At 41.6% G+C, this 26,513-nt stretch overlaps 1 protein-coding gene across 4 annotated transcripts in view; it reads left to right on the top strand.

The window, feature by feature from the left end:
* ADAMTS17 (ADAM metallopeptidase with thrombospondin type 1 motif 17) overlaps window positions 1–26,513 on the top strand; it is a 385,992-nt gene that overhangs the window by 93,790 nt on the left and 265,689 nt on the right. For all 4 annotated transcript variants that reach the window (XM_047766837.1, XM_047766834.1, XM_047766835.1 and 1 more), the window contains exons 5-7: window positions 402–485; window positions 1,201–1,358; window positions 23,828–23,871. In XM_047766837.1, coding sequence (XP_047622793.1) covers window positions 402–485; window positions 1,201–1,358; window positions 23,828–23,871 — 286 coding nt within the window. The remainder of the gene's footprint in view (window positions 1–401; window positions 486–1,200; window positions 1,359–23,827; window positions 23,872–26,513) is intronic.

The following is a 26,513-nucleotide window of genomic DNA, read 5'->3' as shown; positions in this document are numbered from 1 at the left end:
ATCCTCATGAATGCTAGTTAAATTCGTTTCCACTGAGGCATGATGGGAACTCCCAAAGTAATATAATTTTTAGTGAACAGAATTTGTATTTCACTTTATTTATAAATAAATATTTATTTTGTGTTTTATATTTATAGAAAAATTGAACAGATAGTACAGAGAGTCCTTATACACAGTTTCCCCTATTACTGACATCTTACATTAGGATGGTATGTTTGTTACAACAAATGGACCAATGTGGCTACTACATTATCATTAACTCAAGTCCGTAGTTTGTTCAGATGTCCTTAGTTTTTACCTAATATCTTTTCTTCATTCCAGGAGCCCATACAGGATACCACCGTGGTTATTTTTTTAAATTTTTGTATTTATACCTTTATTTTTTTTTCCTTTCTTGATAGGTGTACAATATGTTTCAGCACGAAAGCCTTGGAATTAAAGTTAACATTCAAGTCACCAAGCTTGTCCTGCTACGACAGCGTCCTGTAAGTCCCCATTGGCACAGTTATGGAGAATGGTCTCTGGGCTTCCTAGATGCTGCTGAGTGCTGAGGAGGAGGCCAGGGGTGGTCTGTCCTACCCACCCTTCCTGGCTTTGCAGGTGGCAGCAGTGGGCCCTGGGCTAGGGACAGGGATGTCTAGTGAGAGGGGGACAAGTACCATGACTGGAGGCTTGATATGTATGTCATCTGCGGAGAATCTCTGGGGTAGCCCTGAGTAGTGGGCCTGTGTGCTTCCCTCCATCACTCCACACATCTCACGTTTACAAAGGTGACAGTGAGGTCTTTGGAATTGTGGCTGTCCTTCAGGAGCTGTATCTGGGCTTTGGGCCAAATTTGGATGCACCGTAGTATCATTTTCTGGTCTTTTGCTTGAGTGCATTTCCTTGTGATGGTTACCTGCAGAGTCAAGCAGTGATCATGAGAACGAGGGACAAGTGCTTGGCTGGGCATGCTGTTCAACTTGCTAAAGAGAGGAAGGCTTTTCTTTAATAATATAATCTTCATTTGAGCTTATAAATAAGGCCCCTGATGGCCTCTCTCGGGGTCTGTGCATCTGCCTACCAGTGCCGGGGGTGGGTGACAGTGAACGATGCCCCCACAGCCACCTGTCTCTACCTTACCATCCACACTGTGCTCTGAGCATGGACTCTGGCATCGCTGGCTATTTGCTTCTATAACTGCCCTCTGATTTCTTTTAGGCCAAGTTGTCCATTGGGCACCATGGTGAGCGGTCACTGGAGAGCTTCTGTCACTGGCAGAATGAGGAGTACGGAGGCGCACGCTACCTCGGCAACAATCAGGTTCCAGGAGGCAAGGATGATACACCCCCTGTGGATGCCGCTGTATTCGTGACCAGGTAAAGCTGGGCTCAGCCTGGGGCTGCAGACATTAGAGGGAAGACCTTGCCCGTTGGAGAGGACAGAGGGCAGTCTGCTGGGAATTTGGGCGTGGAAATCAGACCTTGGGGCAAGCATTGGTTTCTCAGTAGTACAATGCAGATAAGTGACATTCCCACCGCCGAGGTGGAAGGATTAATTGAGCTTGGGAAGCTCTTCTCAAAGTGCCTGACCCAGAGAAGGGATGCAAGTGTTAGCTGTTATTTATTATTATTGATATTTTTGTTGTTAATATTAAAATACTGAAATCCTAGTTCCCCAGAGTCTTAAAACTTCCAAGAAAATTCATCTACTACTTCTTCCCAACACCAAACCTAATGCTTACTGGAAAGAGTTTGCCTGTGTTTGAGGCTGCTTGCAAATTTGGAGGGGGAGGGCACCCTGAGTTTCCAGTGGGAGGAAGTCCATGCAGATACATGTGTGCTGTGCATAGCCTCAGGCATACTCAGCACCACAGCAGTGGCAGAGAGACCCATGGAATTCATGTGGAAGCTCCTTTTGAAGCAAGGAGCAGAGTTTCTTTATAGGCTGCAGAGCTGGACTCCCTTCTTGACGGAGAAAGGGAGCTGGGGGCCCCGTCAGTGGATGGTAGAAACCAGAGGCAGCCTTTCATACAGGCAGTGGCAATGTTGCTTTAGTTTCCTAGAGCGGTAGTAACAAATTCCCGCCAAATGGGTGGCTTAAAACCCCAGAAGTTTATTTTTGTCACAGTTTTGGAGACCAAGAGGCTGAAATCAGGGTGTGGGCAGGGCTGTTGCTCTCTGGGAAGGCTCAGGGTGGGAGGACCTTCCTCCTTCCCTCAACTTCCAGTGGTTGTTGGCGGTCCTTGTCATCCCTTGTCTTATAGATGAAGCACTCCATGTCTCCTCCATCATCCTCCTCTTCTTCCTTTTTTTTTTTTGCCCTTTTTTGGCTGCCCCACAGCATATGGAGTTCCCCAGCCAGGGATTAGATCTGAGCTGAAGTTGTAACCTACCCCACAGCTGTGGCAGCACTGGATCCTTTAATCCACTGTGCTGGGCTGGGGATCGAACCTGCATCCTGACACTGCAGAGACTCCACCGAGATCCCATTGCACCGCAGCAGGAACTCCCACACTTCCCTCTTCTTCCCTCATCTTGTAAGAATACCAGTCATGGGATGGGGGCCCAGCTTCATCTGTTGTGACCTCATCTTAACTTGACTGCATCTGCAATGATTCTCTTTCTAAATAAGATCCCATTTACAGGGACCGGGGTTAGGACTTGAACATACCTTTCTTGGTTGGGAGGGGCGGGGAATGACACAGTTCAACCCAGAGTAGGTATAGATATGGTTATTTTGTTTTTTTTCCCTATGCCTCAAACCTATCTTAGAAAAACCTATTTTCCTTTGTTATTGCTATAATAATGTAAATAAAAATATGAGTCATACCCAAGTCCCCTTTTAGAAAATATGTTGCAGTGTTTCTTAATAATTTAATCCATTGGCTTAAAATAGAAAAATTTTATTCACCTTGCTATGAATATATCAACTTTGAATTTTAAGATTTTTTTTTTAATTGAAGGAAGTCACTTCCAAAATTGATGCTTGCTTTTTCTCTGAGTTGAGGGAGAAAGCTGTAAAAAGGAGCAGTTTACCATGTCTTCAGCTTAAAGACAGCCTGCCCCTCTCCTTGTTAAATCTGGTGTAAAACTTTGGTTGCGGCTCTTGGTTCATATACAAGCCCCGGACGGGCCTGTTAACATCCCTAAGATACCTGGGGGTGTTCTATGACACCAGCCTCAGGTAGCAGGTACTAGGCAATGTAGTTCCCTAGCCTTCTCCTCTGAAAAACCCAACGGCATGCATGTAGCTACCACCAGACAGAATAGGTGTCTAATGACTCTTGTAGATGATTCATCCATTGCCAGTCCTAAAGGGTTAAAATAAGATCTGTAGCTCACTGATCCCTTATAACAACACTTGGTGCTTCTATAGGATGTGATTAAAGGTATAATGGGACATGTTAGAAGTCTGTTTTTTTTTTTTTTTAACTGAACGTATTTTATTACATTTATTGTTGTACAACAATCATTACAACCCAGTTTTACAGGATTTCCATCTCAAACCTCTAGCCCATCCCTCTCATCTCTTCAACCTGTCACCTTTGGAAACCCTAAGTTTTTCAAAGTCTGTGAGTCAGTATCTATTCTGCTAAGAAGTTCATTGTATCCTTTTTTTAAGATTCCACATATAAGTGATGGCATGTGATATTGGTGTCTCACTGACTAACTTCACTTACCATGATAATTTCTAGGTCCATCCATATTGCTGCGAATGCCATTATTTTGTTCCTTTTTATGGCTGAGTAATATTCTACTGTGTATATGTACCGCATCTTCTTCTTCTTCTTCTTCTTCTTCTTCTTCTTTTTTGGTCTTTTTGTATTTTAGGGCTGCACCCACAGCATATGGAGCTTCCCAGGCTAGGGGTCTAATTGGAGCTGTAGCCGCTGGGCCTACATCACAGCCACACCAACGCCAGATCCGAGCCACATCTGTGACCTATGCCACAGCTCACAGCAATGCTAGATCCTTAACCCACTTAGCAAGGCCAGGGATCAAACCTGCGTCCTCATGGATACTAGTCAGATTTTATCCACTGAGCCACGATGGGAACTCCCTGTACCACATCTTCTTTATCCACTCCTCTGTCAATGGATATTTAGGTTGCTTCCCATGTCCTGGCTATTGTACATAGTGCTACAATGAACTTTGGAGTACATCTTTTTGAGTCATGGTTTTCTCTCGATAGATGCCCAGGAGTGAAAATCTGGATCAAATGGTAATTCTATTTTTAGTTTTTTGAGGAATCTCCACACTGTTTTTCCATAGTGGTTGCATCAATTTATATTTCCACCAACAGTGTAGGAGGGTTCTCTTTTCTCCACACACTTTTCAGCATTGTTTGTGGACATTTTGATGATGGCCATTCTGGCTGGTGTAAGGTGGTACCTCATAGTAGTTTTTATTTGCATTTCTCTAATAATTAGTGATGCTGAACATCTTTTCATGTGTTTTTTGGACATCTGTATGTCTTCTTTGGGGAATTGTCTGTTTAGATCTTCTGCCCATTTTTTGATGGGGTTGTTTGTTTTTTTGGTATTGAGCAGTAGGAAGTGTTTATATATTTTGGAGATTAATCCCTTGTCATTCACTTCATTTGCAAATATTTTTTCCCAATCTGTAGGTTGCCTTTTAGTTTTGTTTAGGGTTTCCTTTGCTGTGCAAAAACTTTTAAGTTTAATTAGGTCCCATTTCTTTGTTTATTTTTGTTGTCATTTCTGTTTTTTTTTTTATCATTTTAAACTTTTAAGTTTAATTAGGTCCCATTTGTTGATTTTTGTTTGTTACATTGTTTTTATCTACTCTAGGAGGTGGATCTGAGAAGATATTGCTATGGTTTATGTCAGAGAGTATGTGGCCTATGTTTTCCTCTAAGAGTTTTATGGTATCTGGTCTTATATTTAGGTCTTTAATCCATTTTGAGTTTATTTTCCTGTATGGTATTAGGAAGTGTCCTGATTTCATTCTTTTACATGCAGCTGTCCAGTTTTCCCAGCACCACTTATCGAAGGGACTATCTTTTTCTCCCTTGTATAATCTTGCCTCCTTTGTATAGATTGGTTCACTGTAGGTGCATGGGTGTAATTCTGGGCTTTCTATCCTGTTCCACTGATCTGTATTTCTGTCTTTGTGCCAGTACCATACTGTTATGATGACAGTATCTTTGTAGTATAGTCTGAAGTTGGAAACCTGATTTCCTCTGCTGCATTTTTCTTTCTCAGGATGGTGTTGGCTATTCTGGGTCTTTTTTGCTTACAAACAAACTTTAAAATACTTTGTTCTAGTTCTGTGAAAAATGTCCTGGTAATTTAATCAGGGATGCATCGACTCTGTATGTTTCTTGGCCAATATAGTCATTTCGATAATATTGATTCTTCCAATCCAAGAGCGTGGTATGTTCGCTATGTGTCATCTTTAGTTTCTTTCATCAGCATCTTATAGTTTTCAGAGTACAGATCTTTTGTATCTTTAGGTAGGTTTATTCCTAGGTATTTTATTCTTTTTGATGGAATGGTAAATGGGATTGTTTCCCTAATTTCTCTTTCTGATCTTTTGTTGTTAGTATATAGAAATGCCGTCAATTTCTGTGTATTAATTTTGTATCCCGCAACTTTGCCAAATTCATGGATGAGCTCTAACAGTTTTCTGGTAGCATCTTTAGCATTCTCTAGGTATAGTATCATGTCATCTGCAAACAGTGATAGTTTTACTTCTTCCTTTCCAATTTGGATTCCTTTCTTTTTTTTCTCTGACTGCCCTGGCTAGGACTTCCAAAACTATGTTGAATAGTGGTGGCGAGAAGAGACATCCTTTTCTTGTTCCTGATCTCATTTGGAATTCTTTCACCTTTTCACCATTGAGAATGATGTTCGCTGTGGGTTTGTCATATTAAGTCCTCTATTATGTTGAGGTAGGTTCCCTCTATGCCCACTTTCTGGAGGGTTTTTATCAGAAATGGGTGTTGGATTTTGTCAAAGGTTTTTTCTGCATCTGTTGAGAGGATCATATGGTTTTTATTCTTCAGTTTGTTAATGTGGTGTATGACACTGATTGATTTGTGGATGTTGAAGAATCCTTGTATCCCTGGGATAAATCCCACTTCATCAAGGTAGTAAATATTGGGTTCAGTTTGCTAATATTTTGTTAGGGATTTTTGCTTCTATGTTCATCAGTGATATTGGCCTTAAATTTTCCTTTTTTTGTGGTATCTTTGTCTGGTTTGGTATCAGGATGATGGTAGCCTCATAGAATGTGTTTGGGAGTGTTCCTTCCCCTGCAATTTTTTGGAATAACTTCAGAAGGATAGGTGTTAGCTCTTCTCTAAATGTTTGATAGAATTCGCCTATGAAGCCATCTGGTCCTGGACTTTTGTTTGTTGGAAGTTTTTTAATCACAGTTTCAATTTCAGTTCTTGTGACTGGTCCATTCGTCTTTTCTATTTCATCTTGGGTTAGTCTTGGAAGATTGTGCTTTTCTAAGAATTCGTCCATTTCTTCTAGGTTTTCCGTTTTATTGGCATATAGTCGCATATAGTAGTCTCTTATGATCTTTTGTATTTCTGTGATGTCCGTTGTTACTTCTCCTTTTTCATTTCTAATTTTATTGATTTGAGTCCTCTCTCTTTTTTGCTTGATAAGTCTGCCTAAGGGTTTATCAATTTTGTTGATCTTTCCAAAGAACCAGCTTTTTGTTTCATTGATCTTTTCTATGGTTTTTTTCATTTCTACTTCATTGATTTCTGCTCTGATCTTTATGATTTCTTTCCTTCTACTAACTTTGGGTCTTGTCTGTTCTTCTCTCCCGAGCTGCTTTAGATGTAAAGTTAGCTTGTTTATTTCGGCTTTTTCTTGTTTCCTGCGGTGGGCTTGTACTGCTAGAAACTTTCCTCTTAGAACGGCTTTTGCTGCATCCCATAGGCTTTGGAGTGTCATATCTTCATTGTCATTTGCTTCTAGGTATTTTTAAATTTCCTCTTTGATTTCTTCTGTGATCCATTCATTTTCTTCTATTCAGTCTTGGAAGATTGAACTTTTCTAAGAATTTTTCTGTTTCTTCTAGGTTGTCCATTTTATTGGCATAGAGTTGCTGGCAGAAGTCTTATGATCTTTTGTATTTTTGTGATGTTATAACATCTCCCTTTTTCATTTATAATTTTATTGATTTGAGTCCTCATTTTTTCTTGATGAGTTTGGTTAAGGGTTTATCAATTTTGTTGGTCTTTTCAAAGAACTACCTTTTAGATTTATTGATCTTTTATACAGTTTTCTTCATTTTTATTTCATTTATTTCTACTCTGATCTTTATGATTTCTTTCCTTCTGCTAACTTTGGGTTTTCTCCTGCTTTCTCTAATTGCTTTAGGTATAAAGTTAGGTTTTTTTTATTTAACTTTTTCTTGTTTCCTGAGTAGGCTTGTATTGCTCTAAACCTCCCACATAGAACTGCTTTTACTGCATCCCATAGGTTTTGGATTGTTGTGTCTTTGTTGTCATTTGCTTCTGAGTATCTTTTATTATTTTTTAAAATTTATTTTACCTAAAAATACCTAATTTTATTTTATTTTAATTTTTTTTGTCTTTTGTTGTTGTTGTTGTTGTTGTTGTTGTTGTCATCGTTGTTGCTATTTCTTGGGCCGCTCCCGCAGCATATGGAGGTTCCCAGGCTAGGGGTTGAATCGGAGCTGTAGCCACCAGCCTACGCCAGAGCCACAGCAATGCGGGATCCGAGCCACGTCTGCAACCTACACCACAGCTCACGGCAACGCCGGATTGTTAACCCACTGAGCAAGGGCAGGGACCGAACCCGCAACCTCATGGTTCCTAGTCGAATTCGTTAACCACTGCGCCACGACAGGAACTCCTATTTAAATTTTTTTAAGTTTATTTATTTAAAATTATTTCCTCAATACAATTTTTTTTTTGTCTTTTCCAGGGCCACACCCACGGCATATGGAGGTTCCCAGACTAGGGGTCTAATCGGAGCCCTAGCTGCCAGCCTGTACCACAACCACAGCAACGAGGGATCTGAGCCGAGTCTGCGACCTATACTAGTGCTCACAGCATTGCCAGATCCTTAACCTACTGAGCAAGGCCAGGGATTGAACCCACAACCTCATACTTCCTAGTCAGATTCATTAATCACTAAGCCACGACAGGAACTCCAACCCAATACAATTTCTTTTTTCCTGCTGTACAGCATGGTGACCCAGTTACACATACATGTACATATTCTATTTTCTCACATTATAATGCTCCATCTTAAGTGATTAGAGATAGTTCCCAGTGCTACACAGCAGGATCTCATTGCTAATCCATTCCAAAGGCAATAGTTTGCATCCATTAATCCCAAGCTCCCAATCCACCCAACTCCCTCCCCCTTCCCCTTGGCAACCACAAATCTATTCTTCATGTCCATGATTTTCTTTTCTGTGGAAAGTTTCATTTGTGCTCTATATTAGATTCCAGATATAAATGATATCAGATGGTATTTGTCTTTCTCTTTCTGACTTACTTCACTCAGGATGAGAGTCTCTGGTTCCATCCATGTTGCTTCAAATGGCATTATGTCGTTCTCTTTTATGGCTGAGTAGTATTCCATTGTGTATATATACCACATCTTCCTAATCCAATCGTCCGTTGATGGGCATTTGGGTTGTTTCCATGTCTTTGCTATTGCGAATAGAGCTGCAATGAACATGTGGGTGCATGTGTCTTTTTTAAGGAAAGTTTTGTATGGATATATGCCTAAGAGTACAATTGCTGGGTCATATGGTAGTTCTATGTATAGATTTCTAACGTACCTCCATACTGTTCTTCATAGTGGTTGTACCAGCTTACATTCCCACCAACAGTACATGAGGGTTCCCTTTTCTCTACACACCCTCCAGCATTATTATTTGTGGACTTATTAATGATGGCCATTCTGACTGGTGTGAGGTGGTATCTTGTGGTAGTTTTGATTTGAATTCCTCTAATATTCAGTCATGTTGAGCATTTTTTCATGTGCTTGTTGGCCATCTGTACATCTTCCTTGGAGAAATGTCTATTCAGGTCTTTTGCCCATTTTTCCATTGGGTTGTTGGCTTTTTTGCTGTTGAGTTGTATAAGTTGCTTGTATATTCTAGAGATTAAGCCCTTGTCAGTTGCATCATTTGAAACTATTTTCTCCCATTCTGTAAGTTGTCTTTTTGTTTTCTTTTTGGTTTCCTTTGCTATGCAAATCTTGTCCATTTGATTAGGTCCCACTGGTTTATTTTTGCTTTCATTTCTTTTGGGAGACTGGCCTGAGAAAACATTTGTACGGTTGATGTCAGAGAATGTTTTGCCTATGTTCTCTTCCAGGAGTTTGATAGTGTCTTGCCTTATATTTAAGTCTTTCAGCCATTTTGTGATTGTTTTTGTGCATGGTATGAGGGTGTGTTCTAGTTTCATTGATTTGCATGTAGCTGTCCAGGTTTCCCAGCAATTCTTACTGAAAAGACTACCATTTTCCCATTTTATGTTCTTGCCTCCTTTGTCAAAGATTAATTGACCATAGGTGTCTGGGTTTATTTCTGGGTTCTCTATTCTGTTCCATTGGTCTGTATGTCTGTTTTGGTACCAGCACCACACTGTCTTATGACTGTGGCTTTGTAATATTGCCTCAAGTCTGGGAGAGTTATGCCTCCTGCTTGGTTTTTTTTGTTTCTCATGATTACTTTGGCAATTCTAGGTCTTTTATGGTTCCATATAAATGTTTGGATTGTTTGTTCTAGTTCTATGGAAAATGTCCTGGGTAATCGGATAGGGATTGCATTGAATCTGTAGATCGCTTTGGGTAGTGTGGCCATTTTTACAATGTTAATTTTTCCAACCCAGGAGCATGAATTTTCTTTATATTTCTTTACATCTTTAATTTCCTTGATTAATATTATAGTTCTCAGCATATAGGTCCTTTACCTCCTTGGTCAGGTGTATTCCCAGGTATTTGATTTTTTGGGGTTCAATTTTAAAAGGTATTGTATTTTTGTATTCCTTTTCCAATATTTCATTGTTAGTATACAGAAACGTGAGTGATTTCTGAATCTTAATCTTATATCCTGCCACTTTGCTGAATCTATTAATCACTTCAAGTAGTTTTGGGGTTGAGTCCTTAGGGTTTTCTATATATAGTATCATGTCATGTGCATGCAGTGACCGTTTTACCTCTTCTCTTCCTATTTGGATGCCTTTTATTTCTTTTGTTTGTCTGATTGCTGTGGCTGAGACTTCCAATACTATGTTGAATAATAGCGGTGAGAGTGGGCATCCCTGTCTTGTTCCAGATTTTAGTGGGAAGGCTTTCAGCTTTTCTCCATTGAGTATTATATTTGCTGTGGGTTTGTCATAAATGGCTTTAATTATGTTAAGGAATGTTTCCTCTATACCCACTTTGGTAAGAGTTTTTATCAGGAAGGGATATAGGACGTTGTCAACTGCTCTTTTTTTCTGCATCCATTGAGATGATCATGTGGTTTTTTACTTTTCTTGTGTTAATGTGATGTATGATGTTGATTGGTTTGTGTATGTTCAACCATCCTCGTGAACCTGGGATGAATCCCACCTGGTTGTGCTGTATGATCTTTTTGATATGTCGTTGGATTCAGTTAGCTAAAATTTTGTTGAGAATTTATTCATCAAGGATATTGGCCAATAATTTTCTTTTTTGGTGGTATCTTTGTCTGATTTTGGAATTAGGGTGATGATGGCATCATATAATGTCTTCGGGAGTTTTGCTTCTTCTTCATTCTTTTGAAAGAATTTAAGTAGAGTGGGTATAAGTTCCTCTGAATGTTTGGTAGCTTTTGCCTGTGAAGCCATTTGGTCCTGGACTTTCATTTGTAGGGAGTGTTTTTATGACATATTCAATTTCATTTCTAGTGATCGGTCTGTTCAGTTCATCTGTTTCTTCTTGATTCGGTTTTGGCAGGCTGTAAGTCTCTAGAAAGTTGTCCATTTGTTCTAGTTTGTCAAATTTGTTGGCATATAATTGTTTATAGTATTCTCGTATGGTTTTTTTGTATTTCTGTAGTATCTGTTGTGATTTCTCCTTTTTCATTTCTGGTTTTGTTTTTTTGGGTTTTTTCTCTCCTCTTCTTGGTGAGTCTATCCAGAGGTTTGTCAATTTTGTTTACCTTTTCACGGAACCAGCTCTTGGTTTAATTGATTTTGTCTGTTGTTTTTTGAATCTCTATTTTATTGATTTCCTCTTAGATTTTTATGATTTCCTTCCTTCTGCTGACTTTAGGTTTTGTTTGTCCTTCTAAATCATTTAGGTGGTGGGTTAAGTTGTCAATTTGAGATTTTTCTTCTTTTTTGAGGAAGGCCTGTATTGCTATGAACTTCCCTTTGAGCACTGCTTTTGTGGCGTCCCAGAGATTTTGAGTGGTTTTGTCTTCATTATCATTTGTCTTGAGGTATTTTTTAATTTCCTTCTTGATTTCCTCATTGACCATTGGTTTTTTTGTGGCATGTTGTTTTGTCTCCATGTAGGAGGTTTTTTCTGATTTCCTTCCCTGTGGTTGATTTCTAATTTCATGCCACTGTGGTCAGAGAAGATACTCGAAGTAATTTCTATATTCTTAAATTTGTTGTTTAGGTTTGTGCCCCAATATGTAATCAGTTCTTGAGAATGTTCCATGTGCACTTGAGAAGAATGTGTAGTCTGAATTTTTTTGGATGTAATGTCCTGAAAATGTCAATTAAGTCTATCTTTTCTATTGTGTCCTTTAGGATCTCTGTTGCCTTATTGATTTTCTGTCTAGAGGATCTGTCCATTGATGTGAGTTGAGTGTTAAGTCTCCTACTATGATTGCATTCCCATCAATTTCTCCTTTTATGTCTGTTAGTATTTGTCATAGGTATCTGAGTGCTTCTATATTGGGGCATATATATTGATGATTGTAATATCCTCTTCTTGAATGGATCCTTTAACCATCAAATAGTGTCATTCTTTGTCTTTCTTTATGGCCTTCATTTTAAAGTCTATTTTGTCTGATATGAGTATTGCAGCTCCTGCTTTCCTGTCTGGTCCATTGGCATGAAATATCTTTTCCCATCCCCAGGTTCAATCTATATGTATCCTTTGCCCTAAGGTGAGTTTCTTATAGGCAGCAGATTGAAGGTTTTTGCTTTTTTATCCAATTAGCCACTCTGTGTCTTTTGATTGGAGCATTCAGTCCAGTGACATTTAAAGTGATTATTGATAGATATTTATTTATTGCCATTTTAAGCCTTGTTTTCCAGTAGAGTCTATGTTTCTCTTTTCTTCTTCTGTTTTTGGTTGGATGGTTTACAATTATTTTATACTTGAGTATTTTTCTTTTCAGTTTTTGTGAATGTAATGTTTGGCTCTGATTTGTTTGCCCTGTTTTTTAAGTATGTTAAAACCTTCCTATATATGCTTAGCATGAAAATCATATAGGCTCAAACACATCAGTAAGATAAAAAATACAATCTATTTTTTCTTACTTCTCTTACCCACATTGCATGGTTTTGATTTTTTTTTTTTAACATCCTCATGTTTGAATATGTATGCTGGCTTATTTAAGTGACTGCTTTCCAATTGTGGTTTCCTCCATCCTAGTTCTTCCTTTTTTTTTTCCTTTTATTTAGAGAAGCCCTTTCAGTATTTCTTTTAGAATGGGTTTCATCTTGCCATACTCTTTCAGTTTTTATTTGTTGGAAAAATTCTTTATTTCCCCTTCTATTTTAAATGATATTCTTGCTGGATAGAGTATTCCCGGTTGCAGATTTTTTCCTTTCAGCACTTTAAATATATCTTGCCACTCCCTTCTGACCTGTAGTGTTTCTGTAGAGAAATCAGCTGATAGCCTTGTTGGGGTTCTCTTATAATTAATATTTTGCCTTTCTCTTGCTGCCTTTAGAATCCTCTCTTTAACTTTCACCATTTTTATTATAATACTTCTTGGTGTGCGCCTGTTTGGGTTCAGCTTCTTTGGGGCCCTCTGTGTTTCTTGTATCTTGATATCAGTATCCCTTAGATTTGGAAAGTTTTCAGCCTTAATTTCTTCAAATATATTTTCAATCCCCTTTTCTTTTTCTTCTCCTTCTGGAATTCCTATTGTGCGTAGCTTGGCCCACTTTATGTTATCCCATAGGTATCTTATATTGCTTTCATGTTTTTTCACTTGGTTTTGTGTCTGCTGTCCTGTTTGGGTGATTTCCATTATTCTATCTTCCATGTCACTAATACGTTCCTCTGCATTATTCGTTCCGGTCCTTATTGCCTTTAGCTCAGTTTGTATCTCTGCAAATGCAAATGAACTTCCTAGTTTATCTTGGCTCCTCCTTATATTTTCTAGCTCCTTTCTGAGGGAATCTGCATTACTGTTCATATCTTCTCTTAATTCCTTCAGGATTTTCACTATCTCCCTTTTAAACTCAAAGTCTATCAGACTGCATAGGTCTGTTCCATTGTTGATTGCTTTAGGTGAATTCTCCCATTGCTTTAACTGGGAATGGTTTCTGAGCTTCTTCATCATGCTTGTGTTTTTCTTTTTCTGAAAATTTGGGGAAGTGAAACCATAGTTTGGCACAGTCCAGGGTGGTCTGGCAGGGCCGGCTCTGTGAGGGTGAGGCGCTGGCACTGGGCGTGTGTGGAAGTGCTGGCGGGTGGATCAACACATGCTGGGCGTAGGCGACAGGAGTGCTAGAGGGAGCCAGTAGGGCCAGATCTGCAAGGGCTGTGCGCGTGATCCGGAAGCACTTGCAGGTGCCAGCAGGGCTGGATCTGCGCGGGCTAGGCTGGATCCATCTGTGTGGGCTGGGCACGGGTGCTGGGAGTGCACAAGGTTGCCTGTAGGGCCGGATCTGTGTGAATGTGGCTGGATCTACACAGGCTGGGCAAGGGCGATGGGTGTGTGCAAGGGTGCAGGCAGGGCCAGATCCACGTGTGTGGAGGGCAGGCCCCTGGAAGGAGCGCTCAGCTCTCTGTGATCCCGTGGGCAAGCGTGCACACTGGGGCCCAAGGAGTTTACTATGGAGGCCTGCCCCTCCTCCTCTCCCCTTCCCAACAGTGACGACTTGCCTCTCCTGTGGGTCTGGACCTTCTCCCAGGTTCCCTCTGCTGTGGCTTTCCACTCCCCAGCCCTTAGCATACCACTCACCCAGTCAGCAGTGCACCAACAAGAGGATTTATTTTTGTTGGTCTTTTTTTTCCCTTCTTCTCTTGTTCTCTTCTGTTGTGTTTTGATGACTATCTTTAGTGTTGTATTTCCATTGCTGAATCTTATTTGTGTTTGTGTCTATTGTAGATTTTTGGTTTGCAGTTATCCTGAAGTGTACATACAGGCGTCTATATATATGCAAGATTGTTTTAAATTGTTGGTCTCTTAATTGCTAGATCATCTCCAGTGTCCTGCATTTGTACCCTCCTCTTCTCACAATTTCTGATTTTGGTAGCACATTTGTGTGTGGATGATTTCTTACCTTTAGTTATACATATGCCTTTACTGGTGAGCCTTGTCATTTGTAATATTTTTGTTTCTAGTTGTGGCCTTTTCTTTTCTACCTAGAAAAGTTCCTTTCATATTTGTCGTAAGGCTCACTTAGTGGTGCTGAATTCTTTTAGCTTTTGCTTGTCTATAGAGCTTTTGATTTCTCCTTCAAATCTGAATGAGAGCCTTGCTGGTTAGTGTAATCTTGGTTGGAGGTTTTTTCCTTTCATCACTTTAAGTATATCATGCTACCCCCGTCTAGCCTGCAGAGTTTCTACTGAAAAAGTTGCTGATATCCTTATTGGGGTTCCCTTGTATGCTATTTGTTTCTTTTCCCTCACTGCTTTCAGTATTTTCTCTTTGTCTTTGATTTTGGTCAGTTTGACTCATATGCATTTCAGGATATTCCTCCTTGGGTATTTTTTAAACGGTACTCCTTGTGTTTCCTGGATTTGTGTGAATGATTTCTTTCCATTGTTAGGGAAGTTTTTAGCTATTATCTCTTCAAATATTTTCCCTGTTCCTTTCTCTCTCTCTTCTCCTTCTGATACCCCTATAATACAGATGTTGGTATGTTTAACATTGTCCCAGAGTTCTCTTAGACTGTCTTCATTTCTTTCAATCTTTTTTGTTTTTTCTATTCCATATCACTGATTTCCACTAGTCTGTCCTCCACCTCAATTATTCATTCTTCTGCCTCCTGTATTTTGCTCTTGGTTGCATCTAGTGAGTTTTTTACTTCAGTTATTATATTTTCCATCTCTGCTTGCTTAATCCTTAAATCTTCTGTTTCTTTGCCAAGTGTTTCTGGTAACTTATCAATCTTTGCCTCCAGTTTATTTCCTAGATCTTGAATCATCTTTACTATCATCTGTCTAAAGATGTCTTCTTTTTCATGGAGGTTGGTGATCTCCAGATCACTTAGCTGTTTTTCTGGTTTTTTTTTTTTTCTTGCTCCATTATCTGAGATATTTCTTTGCCTTTTCATTTTGTATAGATTTTTGGTGTGGTCTCCTTTTTGCAGACAAGAGTTATAGCCTCTCTTGCTTCTGATGTCTGCTCCCCTTGTGGATGACATTGGTACAGAGGCCAAGTGTAGGCTTCCTGATGGGAAGGGCTAGTGCCTGCCCACTGTTAGCTGGAGCTGATTCTTATCTCTCTGGTGGGTGGGGTTTTGTCTCTGGGTGAGATTAGAGCAGTTGTGTGCCTGGGGATCTTTATGCAGCCTATTTGCTGATGGGTGGGGCTGTTTTCCTGCTCAGATTATTGTTTGGCCTGGGGCCTCTCAGCACTGATGGGTGTGGCCAGATTTTTCCAAAATGGCCACGTTGATGAATATTCCTGAGAACTTTGCCTCCAGTGTCCTTACCCCACCATGCGCCACAGTCACCCCCCTGTTTTCCCAGGAGATCCTCCAAGAACTGCAGTCAGGTCTGACCCTGATTCCTGTGGAGTCTCTGCTTTTCCCTGGGACCCAGTGCACATGAAACCCTGTGTGTGCCTTTCAAGAATGGAGTCTCCATTTCCCCCAGTTCCATGGAGCTCCTGTGCACAAGCCCCACTGGCCCTCAATGCCAGATGCTCTGGCGCCTCCTTCTCCCAATGCCAAATCCCCAGGTGTGGGAACCTGATGTGGGGGTCAGAACTCTCACTCCCATAGGTGAATCTCTGTGATAGTTACTTTCCAGTCCGTGGGACACCCACCCAGTGGGAATGGGGTTGCTTATATCGTGTAATCACCCCTCCTACCATCTTGATGTGGGCCTCCTGCAGTAGAATATCTTCTGTCTTCTCTTTCCTGCAGTAGGATATCTTTTTTTGATAGTTTGTAGTCCATTTGGTTGAAGGTTGTTCAGCAGTTGGTTGTAATTTTGTTGCTTTTATGGGAGAAGTTGAGGTCCAGTCCTTTTACTCTGCCATTTTAATCCCATCTCTGAGAAGACTGTTCAGTAATTGTGATGGCCTGCATATGGCTGGTACACTATCAGGCAGCAAAGACAAGGGATGAGCATGACCTTGTACTTGATTTATTTATGTATTTCTTTCTTTTTCTGGCTCCCCCAGCATATGGAGTTCCTGGGCCAGGGATCAGATCCAAGCCACAGTTGCAACCTATGCTGCAGTTGCCATAGTGCTGGATCTTAAAACCCAGTGTGACGGGCCAGGGATTGAACCTATATCCTGCCACTATAGAGATGCCACCGATACCATTGTACCACAACGGGAACTCCATCTTATACTTGCTTTAAATCTGGGTTTTCCCACCCCAGTGAGTGCTGGGAGCCCCCAGGTACTACCTCTCCCAGCAGCTCTGGCCCTTGCATTCACTGGCCAGAGGCTGTCTTGGCTCAAGGCATTTTGAAATGGCTTTTGGAAGCTGCAGGGCTTTCTGTAAAACAAGGATTACAGTGTTGGGCTTATAAGTACCACCCTTTGAGAGTGGATTTCACTTGGGGAGCAGACAGGAGTCTTGGGAACTACATCTATATGTGACTATAAATTAGTGATTGTGACTGATTTTCCAAATGGTAATTAAGGATGGACTAAAGGCCTTTCCTAGAGAGGAGCTCTGAATAACATCATCTTTGGAATGTGTGGATAAACGTTCAAGGTTATTACTTTGAAAGAGGTTTGCATAAATATCATATGAAATATAAAAATTCTGGTGTTTTGTTGAAAATAATAGCCGGGAGTTCCTGTCACAGTACTGCAGAAATGAATCCGACTAGGAACCATGAGGTTGTGGGTTCGATCTCGGCCTCGCTCAGTGGGTCAAGGATTCCGGTGTTGGCCTAAGCTGTGATGTAGGTTGCAGACAAGGCTGGGATCTGGCGTTGCTGTGGCCCTGGCATAGGCTGGTGGCAACAGCTCTAATTAGACCCCTGGCCCAGGATCCTCCATATGCCATGGGTGTGGCCCTAAAAGGCAAAAGACCAAAATAAAAAAAAAATAGCCTGGAGTTCCCGTCGTGGCGCAGTGGTTAACGAATACGACTAGGAACCATGAGGTTGTGGGTTCGGTCCCTGCCCTTGCTCAGTGGGTTAACGATCCGGCGTTGCCGTGAGCTGTGGTGTAGGTTGCAGACATGGCTCAGATCCCGCATTGCTGTGGCTTTGGCATAGGCTGGTGGCTACAGCTCCGATTAGACCCCTATCCTGGGAACCTCTATATGCCGCGGGAGCAACCCAAAGAAATAGCAAAAAAGACAAAAAAAAAATAGCCTGTGGGAATCTTCCCTATATTGTTTATTCATCTTTCTGCTATTTTCTTTCTTGTCTGTGTGGAGAAAATGCTTACAAGTGGTCTTGGTTTGAGGACACATATCCTTTTTTCCCTCCAAGAAAGAGCAGATGTTCCCAGAATTAGTGTTGACAAAACTTCTGGATTAACCTTTTTACAAAACACCGTTGGAGATGTAAATGCACTTCCCAGCCTGAAAATGCTACCTGCTAGGCTTTTTTTTTTTCTTTCTCTTTTTCCTGTCTCCTAACAGTTTATTTACCATATTGAAATATTTTGCGTACAAATGTTCTCTTTTACATCTCACACCCATTAGGATGCCTAGTGTTTAAAAAAAAAAAAAAAAAAAAGAACATAGAAAGTGTCAGCAGGGATGTGGAAACATTGGAACCCTTGTGCCCTGTTGGTAGAAATGTAAAACGATGCAGCCACTGTGGAAAACAGTTTGGCAGTTCCTCAAAAAATTAGATATAGGACTATTATATATGATCCAGCAATTCTACTTCTGGGTTTAGACCCCAAAGCATTGGAAGCAGGGTTTTGAAGAGATACTCACATACCTGGGGCTCAGCACCAGGCCTAGCCTTGCCTTTGGCCCTGCATCTCATATAGACAGCAAGGAAACTGGGATTTTCCCCAAACTCAGGTCTGTGCTCCTGGGAGACACCTGGGGCAACGCATGTCTCCAGCCAGAGCTCAACACCAGAGCACCTCCAGTGGTCCCTCAACCTTCCCTTCCCATGTCAATGCCACCCAGGCATAGGGACAGTCTTACCTTTGACCTTCACCCTTGCTCACGTAAGAGCTCAGTGTGTACCTGTGGCCTTAGGTTTGTCTTGGTTTCCAATCACTGGGGAGTGACAAGGTCACTGATGAGCTTATAGTACAGTTGAAATGTAAGCCAGAAATGTATGCCAGTTGTTCAGTGAAGGAGCCAGTGTTTATTAAGCCCCAACTTTATTCCAGGTAATGGGTTATACACAGGATGGGCTAAATGACTTGTGGGGCCTAGTGCAGAATGAAAACGTAGGGCCCTATGTTAAAAAATTATTAAGGAGTTCCCGTGGTGGCTCAGGGGTTAACGAATCCGACTAGGAACCATGAGGTTGCGGGTTCGATCCCTGGCCTTGCTCAGTGGGTTAAGGATCCAGTGTTGCCGTGAGCTGTGGTGTAGGTCCCAGACATGGCTCAGATCCTGCGTTGCTGTGGCTCTGGTGTAGGCTGGCAGCTGTAGCTCCGATTAGACCGCTAGCCTGGGAACCTCCATGTGCTGCAGGCGCAGCCCTAGAAAAGATTAAAAAAAAAAAATTAGTAAGAATTTCTGTACTCTGAAAACTATAAGATGCTATTGAAAGAGATCAAAGATGACCAAAACAGATGGAAAAATATACTGTATTCTTGGGTTGGAAGAATCAATATTGTCACAGTGACCACACTACCCAAGGGAATCTGCAGTTTTAGTGCAATGCCTATCAAATTACCAATGGCATTTTTCACAGAACTAGAACCAAAATTTTTAAAATTTTTTATGGAAATTCAAAAGATCCTTAACAGCCAAAGTAATCCTGAGAAAGAAATATGGAGCTGGAGGAATCAAGCTCCCTGACTTCAGTCTATACAACAAAGCTACAGTCATCAAAACAGTATGGTAACAGCACAATAACAGAAATATAGATCAATGGAACAGGATAGATAATCCAGAAATAAAACCACACACCTATGTTCAACTAATCTATGACAAAGCAAGACAGAACATATGGTGGAGGAAAGACAATCTCTTCAATAAGTGGTGCTGGGAAAATGACAGCTACATGTAAAAGAATGATATTAGAATTTTCTCTAGCCCCATATACAAAAATAAACTCAAAGTGGCTTAAAGACCTAAATGTAAGACTGCATACCATAAAACTCTCAGAGGAAAATATAGGCAAAACACTCTTTGACATAAATCACAGAAATATCTTTTTCAGATCCACCTCCTAAATGAATGAAAATAAAAGCAAAAATCAATAAATGAGACCTAAGTAAACCTACAAGCTTTTTTTTTTGCACAGCAAAAAATGCCACAAACAAAATAAAAAGACATCCTGCAGAACAGGAAAGAATATTTGCCAAGGAAGTGACCAAAAAAATTAATCTTTAGAATATACCAATAACTCATACAGCTCAATATCAAAAAATAACCCAATCAAAAAATGGGCAGAAGACCTAAGTAGATATTTCTCCAAAGAAGACATACAGATGGCAAAAAAAAAAAAACCCTAAAACAAATGAAAAGATGCTTAGCATCACTAATTATTAGAGAAGTGCAAATCAAAACTACAGTGGGGTAGTTACCACCTCACACCAATCAGAATAGCCATCATCAAAAACTCTATAAACAATAAAGGCTGGTGAAGGTGCAGAGAAAAGGGAGCCCTCCTCCACTCTTGATGCGAATATGAATTGGTACAGCCACTATGAAAAACAGTATGGAAGTTCTCAAAAAACTGAAAATTGAGCTACTGTATGACTCAGCAATCTCACTCCAGGGCATATATCCACTGAAAACCATAATTTGAGAAGATACATACACCCCACTGTTCATAGCAGCACTATTTATGATAGTTAAGACATAGAATCAACCTAAATGTCCATCAACAGAGAAATGGATAAAAAAGATGTGGTATATATATATATATATATATATATTACTCAACCAGAAACGAAGATGAAATAATGCCATTTGCAGCAACATGGATGGACCTGGAGATTATCATACTATGTGAAATAAATCAGACAGAATAAGACAAACATCATATGATATGGCTTATATGTAGAATCTTAAAAAAAAGATACAAATGAACTTATTTATAAAACAGAAACAGACTCACAGACTTCAAAAACAATCTTATGGTTACCAAAGGGAACAGGTACGGGGAGGGATGGACTAGGGTTTCGGTGTTGCCATATCCACACTGTGCTATAAATAGGATGACTGGCCAACAATGACTTGCTGTATATCATCAGGAACTCTACCCAGTATTCTGTGATAATCTATATGGGAAAATAATCTGAAAAAGAATGGTTTATAACTGAATCACCATGTACAGCAGAAATCATTAGAATATTGTAAATCAACTATACTTCAGTAAAACTTTAAAAAATGGAACAAAATTATTAAGAATTTCAAGGCAGTGAGAGCAGAGCATGAAAGCAGGTTGCGGGATGCGAGACTCCAGAGCATGGGGCCTGCCTGACTGCACGGCTCACACACCCACAGATCCCACCTGGCCTGTAGATCCACAGGGCCCCTCTTCTCTTAAGGAACAAACAGCAGAATGAAGGTGAATAGACTTGCATTTTTTTCATTCCCCAGTTGCCCCTCACAGTTCCTATGTGTGGAATTGGCGTGGGTTTATAGTAGAAGCTAGAGAACCTGGGGTGAAGCTGCTCCTGAAGACAGAGAGCTTGCTTTTCCTTTTATGAGAAAGAACCTTGAACAGAAAGGAGAGGGAGGATTCAGATTTTGCCTGACCCCTTCAAGCAAGGCCTCTAATTGAGCTTTGGCCTCCGTGAGTCCATCACTTGAGACCACTGTCATCCTGCAGGGAAGCTGGAGGTGACGCCTTGTCTGCCGTCTTTCTCCAAGTTGGCACCTGCAAAGTGGATGTTTTGTTCTCAGGCTGTTTAGTTCTGGAAGCCCAGCAGCAAGATTTTGTGTGTGTGTGTGTGTGACATGCCCAAAGCATTCAGATGGGAAGGGTGTCAGATCAAGAATGTTGAGTGTTGAATGTTGAGTGAGATATCAGACCAGTGAGCAGATTTAGGTTTTATTTTATTTTTAAAAATTTATACTTTTATGTTTGGTTTCCTCCCTGCCAGTGCTTCTTCCTTGCTACTTTCTCCTGCCTATTAACTAGTCTTCTTTTTTTAATTTCTTTTTTAAAATTACTCAATGAATTTTCTTGCATTTATAGTTGTACAATGATCATCACAACCCAGTTTTATAGCATTTCCATCCCAAACCCCCCAGCGCATCCCCCCACCCCCAACCTGTCTCATTTGGAAACCATAAGTTTTTCAAAGTATTAACTAGTCTTCTGAAAGGTCATCTTTGACTGAAAAATCAAGTCCCGAGTCTTTGTTTTCCTGTGATTGTTCCCTCTCCACTTCATGGAGGTTCCCTTGGTTTGGGAGGAGGTTATGAAAAGTATAGGGGTCTTAAAGGCTTTCTCTTTTTCCTTTGTGAAAATTCTTTTAAAATAGATTCCCCAAATATACACATTCATCCTCAGAAAATTGGAAACTTGTGACAGCCAAGCCCACGTGGGCTGCTGACAGGATTGGCCTCAGCCTCTCCACACCATTATCATGGCTACCTTCAGGGCTTCATCCTCAAAGCTGTCCCAGCCACACCAGCCACCCTCTCCTCTGGGCTTGTAGAATGTTCCAGGTGCCTGATAGCACTTCTTGGCCCAAGGCAGTGGGCCTGGGCCAGGAAATTCTGTACATCAGAAGCCCACATAGAATCTTTTAAACCTACAGAACTGGAATCTGTGGGTCTGGTAGGCAGGTGAATCTCTGACAGTGTTCAGGTCAGCCCAAGGCAGAGCCAGGGTTGGGAACATGCAGGTGTTGCTCTCCTCTGGCGGACATCAGTAACTGCTGAGAGGCGTCAGGTGTGGATTACATTTCGGAAGCAAGTACGTTAACAAGGATAGAGTGTACTGTGGCTAGGAGTGGAGGGGGAGTTAGTAGGGTAGCACATGGCCTTCTTGTTATTGTCCCCAGGGTGAATGGGAGAGGCGATCCTTCCCTGAGAATAGATCTTGACAGAGGGTCGGAGGGGAATTGAGGAGGAAATTGGAGGTGGGGATGGAATGTCAGAAGGTGGAGGCCAGGTGTGGTCCATTCTGGACCTGTGACTCTCATTTCACAACTTTGTGTAGTGACAGCCTTGTCGGGCTGGCCCCATTTTCCATCCCAGAGAGTATTCGAGGAGTAAAACAACAAGAGGTACCTTCAGAATACACTTTTTCAACCTGAAGCTGTGCAAGAGTGTGTTCAGAGAGCTGCAGATGAGTGGGTGCTTCCTGCTGGCCCCCATGGGAAGCATATGGGCCAGACACTGCTCTCCTCACCCAGTCCTGGGCAGGACGCTGCCCCACACAGCATGCCGGGTAGCTCCCAACAGTGAAAATTTACAGGGCGGAATGGGGGGAATTCTCTGGTTTGGGGAAAGAAGGGCACAGACCCATCACTTCACCCCTCAGAGGCCAGAGGGAGCCCCTTGTGCCTGCAAGACCAGGGCTGGGCCAGATTTCAAGCATCTTTGCTGTTTCATTGCCCACAGCCACACACCTGGGGGAGCCTAGGGAGCTTTAAGGAATAGAACTTTTAGAAATGACATTTTTTGTTGTTGTGTTCTTATATGAATGATGCTCGGTCATTCTAGCATCTTAAACCAGTTGCCACTCAAGTAGAATAACTTGGGAAGTCAGTATAGTTTGACGCTATTGACTAGGAATTGTCTCTGATAGATGACTTAGTAAACTTCTTCCGAAACGTTGTCGGTGTTGGAAGGAGTCCTTCCAGCCACAGAGTAAATGAGGGTGGTGTATGGAATCATTTAGCTATGAAAAGAGGGTCTCAGGTGGGGTAACTGGTCCTGCTGGTTGGAAATGTGGCCCATCTTGGTAAACACTGCTAGTTGTTATTCCTCATTATAACCTGTGACAGCTAAGGTGATAACTGTATTATGGGCAAGATAAATCATCAAGATTTAAAAAAAGAATTTTTTTTTTTTTTTTGTCTTTTTAGGGCCATACCTGCAGCATATGGAATTTCCCAAGATAGGGGTCAAGTTGGAGCTGCAGCTGCCAGGCTTCGTCATATCCACAGCAATGCCAGATCTGAGCTGTGCCTGCAGCCTACCCCACAGCCCATGGCATCACTGGATCCTGAATCTACTGAGCAAGGGCCAGGGATTGAACCTGTGTCCTCATGGATGCTAGTTGGGTTTGTTACTACTGGACCACAATGGGAACTCCCTGAATCATCAAGACTAATAGACAGTGTTTTCTTCTCCTATTCTTGGAGGTCCTGCACCCACCTGACTATGTCTTCTTAAAATTTTTTTTTTTTAGGACAGATTTCTGCGTACATAAAGACGAACCTTGTGACACCGTTGGTAAGTTTAGGGTAAAAATAATAATCTGAGGGGCTGATATACCCTGTGATCATGGGGAGACTTGATAACACTTCCAGCCTGGAGGAACCACCTTTAAACAAACTCTGCCTTTTCTGTTGCCTCTTTTTGGGAGTAAATTTGGTCTTGATTTTATCTTACTTTTTTTTTTTCGCTGAAAACTTTTGCAGTTGCTTATGGCATAAGGCATCTAGACAAAGGGTTAATAAGGAAGACACGGGTAGTCCAACCAAGTGGAGGAGCCCCCAGGCTGCCCCGAGGTGACTGTAGTTGGGCCGCCTTTGGGCCTCTGGGCCACCAATGCAGGAGAGGGATCTCTCTGAGTTACACTATTGTCATGAGATGGAAGCTTAGCCAAGTGGCCTAAGAGGTGAAGTGTGACTGCAGGGTTCAGGACTGTGTCCTACCCCAGCCTTGGCACCAGGCTCATTGCTTTCTGCTCAAACTGTAGTGATGGCAACAGGTGAGCTCCCTTCCACGCAACACCCTCCCCCCACCCCCGCTTTCCCCCACTTGCCGTTTCCCTCCTCTCCTGTCTCTGGTTGTGTCGGTTGCCCTCTCAGAGGTTGCATGTTGGAACCAATCTTCAACTGGTAGGAATAGAGCACTTGGTTAGCAGGAAACCCCAAGAGGGTTTCCAGTTTTGTCCTCTGTAACACAAACCTCTGTTCACCAGCAGGTTGGAAGGTTGCACTAGCAAAAGCAAAATTTGGAATTGAATATGCTTAGAATTATAGCAAAACTGAAGGGAAACCATATAGGATTGAATATATATTATGTTAGAATTCAAATGTCAAAAACCAGAGTTCCCACTGTGGCTCAGTGGTAACAAACCTGACTAGTCTCCATGAGTACTGGGTTTGATCCCTGACCTTGCTCAGGGGCTTAAAGGATCGGGTGTTGCCATGAGCTATGATGTAGGTTGCAGATGCAGCTCGGATCCTGTGTTACTATGGCTGTGGCGTAGGCTGGTGGCTACAGCTGCTGATTTGACCCCTGGCCTGGGAACTTCATATGCTGCAGGTGCAACATATGAAGACCCCCCAACCAAAAAAAAGTATAAAAACCTGTGCTTCCCAGGGAGTCTCAGCTTTGGGTAATCATGAACCTTGGCTCTGACTCTGTCAGGTACAAGCTAGGTAATCTTTAGTAAATTTCCATAATCCATAAAATGGTCACTTTGGACTAGGTGGCTTCTAAGGCCTTTCCAAGTCTTGAATGGTAGAATGATAACTAGCATTTATGTTACATTTTAGAGTTGAATGGTTTTTTTGTTTTTTTAATATACTATATCAAACCTCTAAACAAATTTGAGAACTAGATGTCAGAAACCCACTAGCCAATCTGACCTTTGTTATTTGGGGGCTGTTTCCTTAAGAGAATTACTAGACAAATGCAAAATAATGTAGGCTTCCCTAGAGGATTAAGTGGTACCCATTGAGCCTGATTGGGGCTGTTGAAGACTAGTGTGTGCCCATCTCTATCCACTGTCTGGGCGGCCAAGTCACTTGCTGTCCAGGGGACTGGCCACTCCTCCGCAGTGTTCACACTGATGCCCTCACACTTCTCTCAGGAGAGGCTTCTGCTCCCAGCCCTTCCAATGCCCTGTGCCGGCTCCCATGGAGACGTGGATCCCTTGTATTGCCTTTGCCTGCACATCTTCATTGGAAGACTGCACTATACAGAGTGTGGCTCTGATCTGTATGTTGCATGCTGCAGTGCCTGGCACAGGGCTGGGCAGGCTTGGTCACCACTGTTGACTGAAGGAATGAACGAATGAATGCGATGAAGGAACTCCAGTGTTTTTGAGTGATATGCACCTGGTGACAGGGTCTTCCTGCATGTGATTTAGAGCCGCTTTTCTTTTCCTTTGAATATCTCTTTCACACCCACCATCCCTTGTCCTTTTGTCCAGTGTTTCTGGCTCCTTATTGAGGAGCAGGCAGCAGGCTCTCTTAAGCATCCTTTCTAAACCACATCACCACCCTACTTATATTCATCTTTGTGAATGGACATAAGGAAGTACCATGGACTGGGAGGCTTTAAACAACAAAAAAGTTATTGTCTCACGGTTCTGGAGGCTGGAAATCCAAAATCAAAGTGTTAGCAGGGGTGGTTTCTCCTGAGGCCTCTCTTCTTGGCTTGGTGTTGGCCGTCTTCTCCCTGTGTCTTCATGTGGTCTTACTTCCATGTGTACCTGTGTCCTAATGTCCTTTTTTTAAAAAAGACATGGCTTAGAGTGGGGCTGTGTCGGATTCGTTTCCACTGCACCACACCTCATTTAGCCTTAATTACCTCTTGAAAGTCCCCATCTCCAGATTCAGGTTTGGGCTTCAACTTACAGTTTGGGCTTCAACTTACAGTTTTTTGGGGGACATAGTCTATAACATTACTCATTTGACACTTAACCACATACTGTTTGCGACGTCTTATGTCCCAATCTGACCTCCTGGGTGTGTATATCTCATTTCCTAAACATGAAAGTCTTTAAATGGCATGGACCAGTTGTACTGATTGTCTGTGTGACCACTGGTTAGCTCAGGGCTGAACCAGCCCCATCTCCTGCCTGTCTCTTGCATGCTTTTTCTAATACCTCAGTGACTTTTAGCTTTTGCAAAGAAACA

This window comes from Phacochoerus africanus, chromosome 2, assembly GCF_016906955.1.
Source record: "Phacochoerus africanus isolate WHEZ1 chromosome 2, ROS_Pafr_v1, whole genome shotgun sequence".
NCBI lineage: Eukaryota > Metazoa > Chordata > Mammalia > Artiodactyla > Suidae > Phacochoerus > Phacochoerus africanus.
Note: the sequence above shows the minus strand (reverse complement) of the source record. Positions and strands in the feature narration are given on the sequence as shown.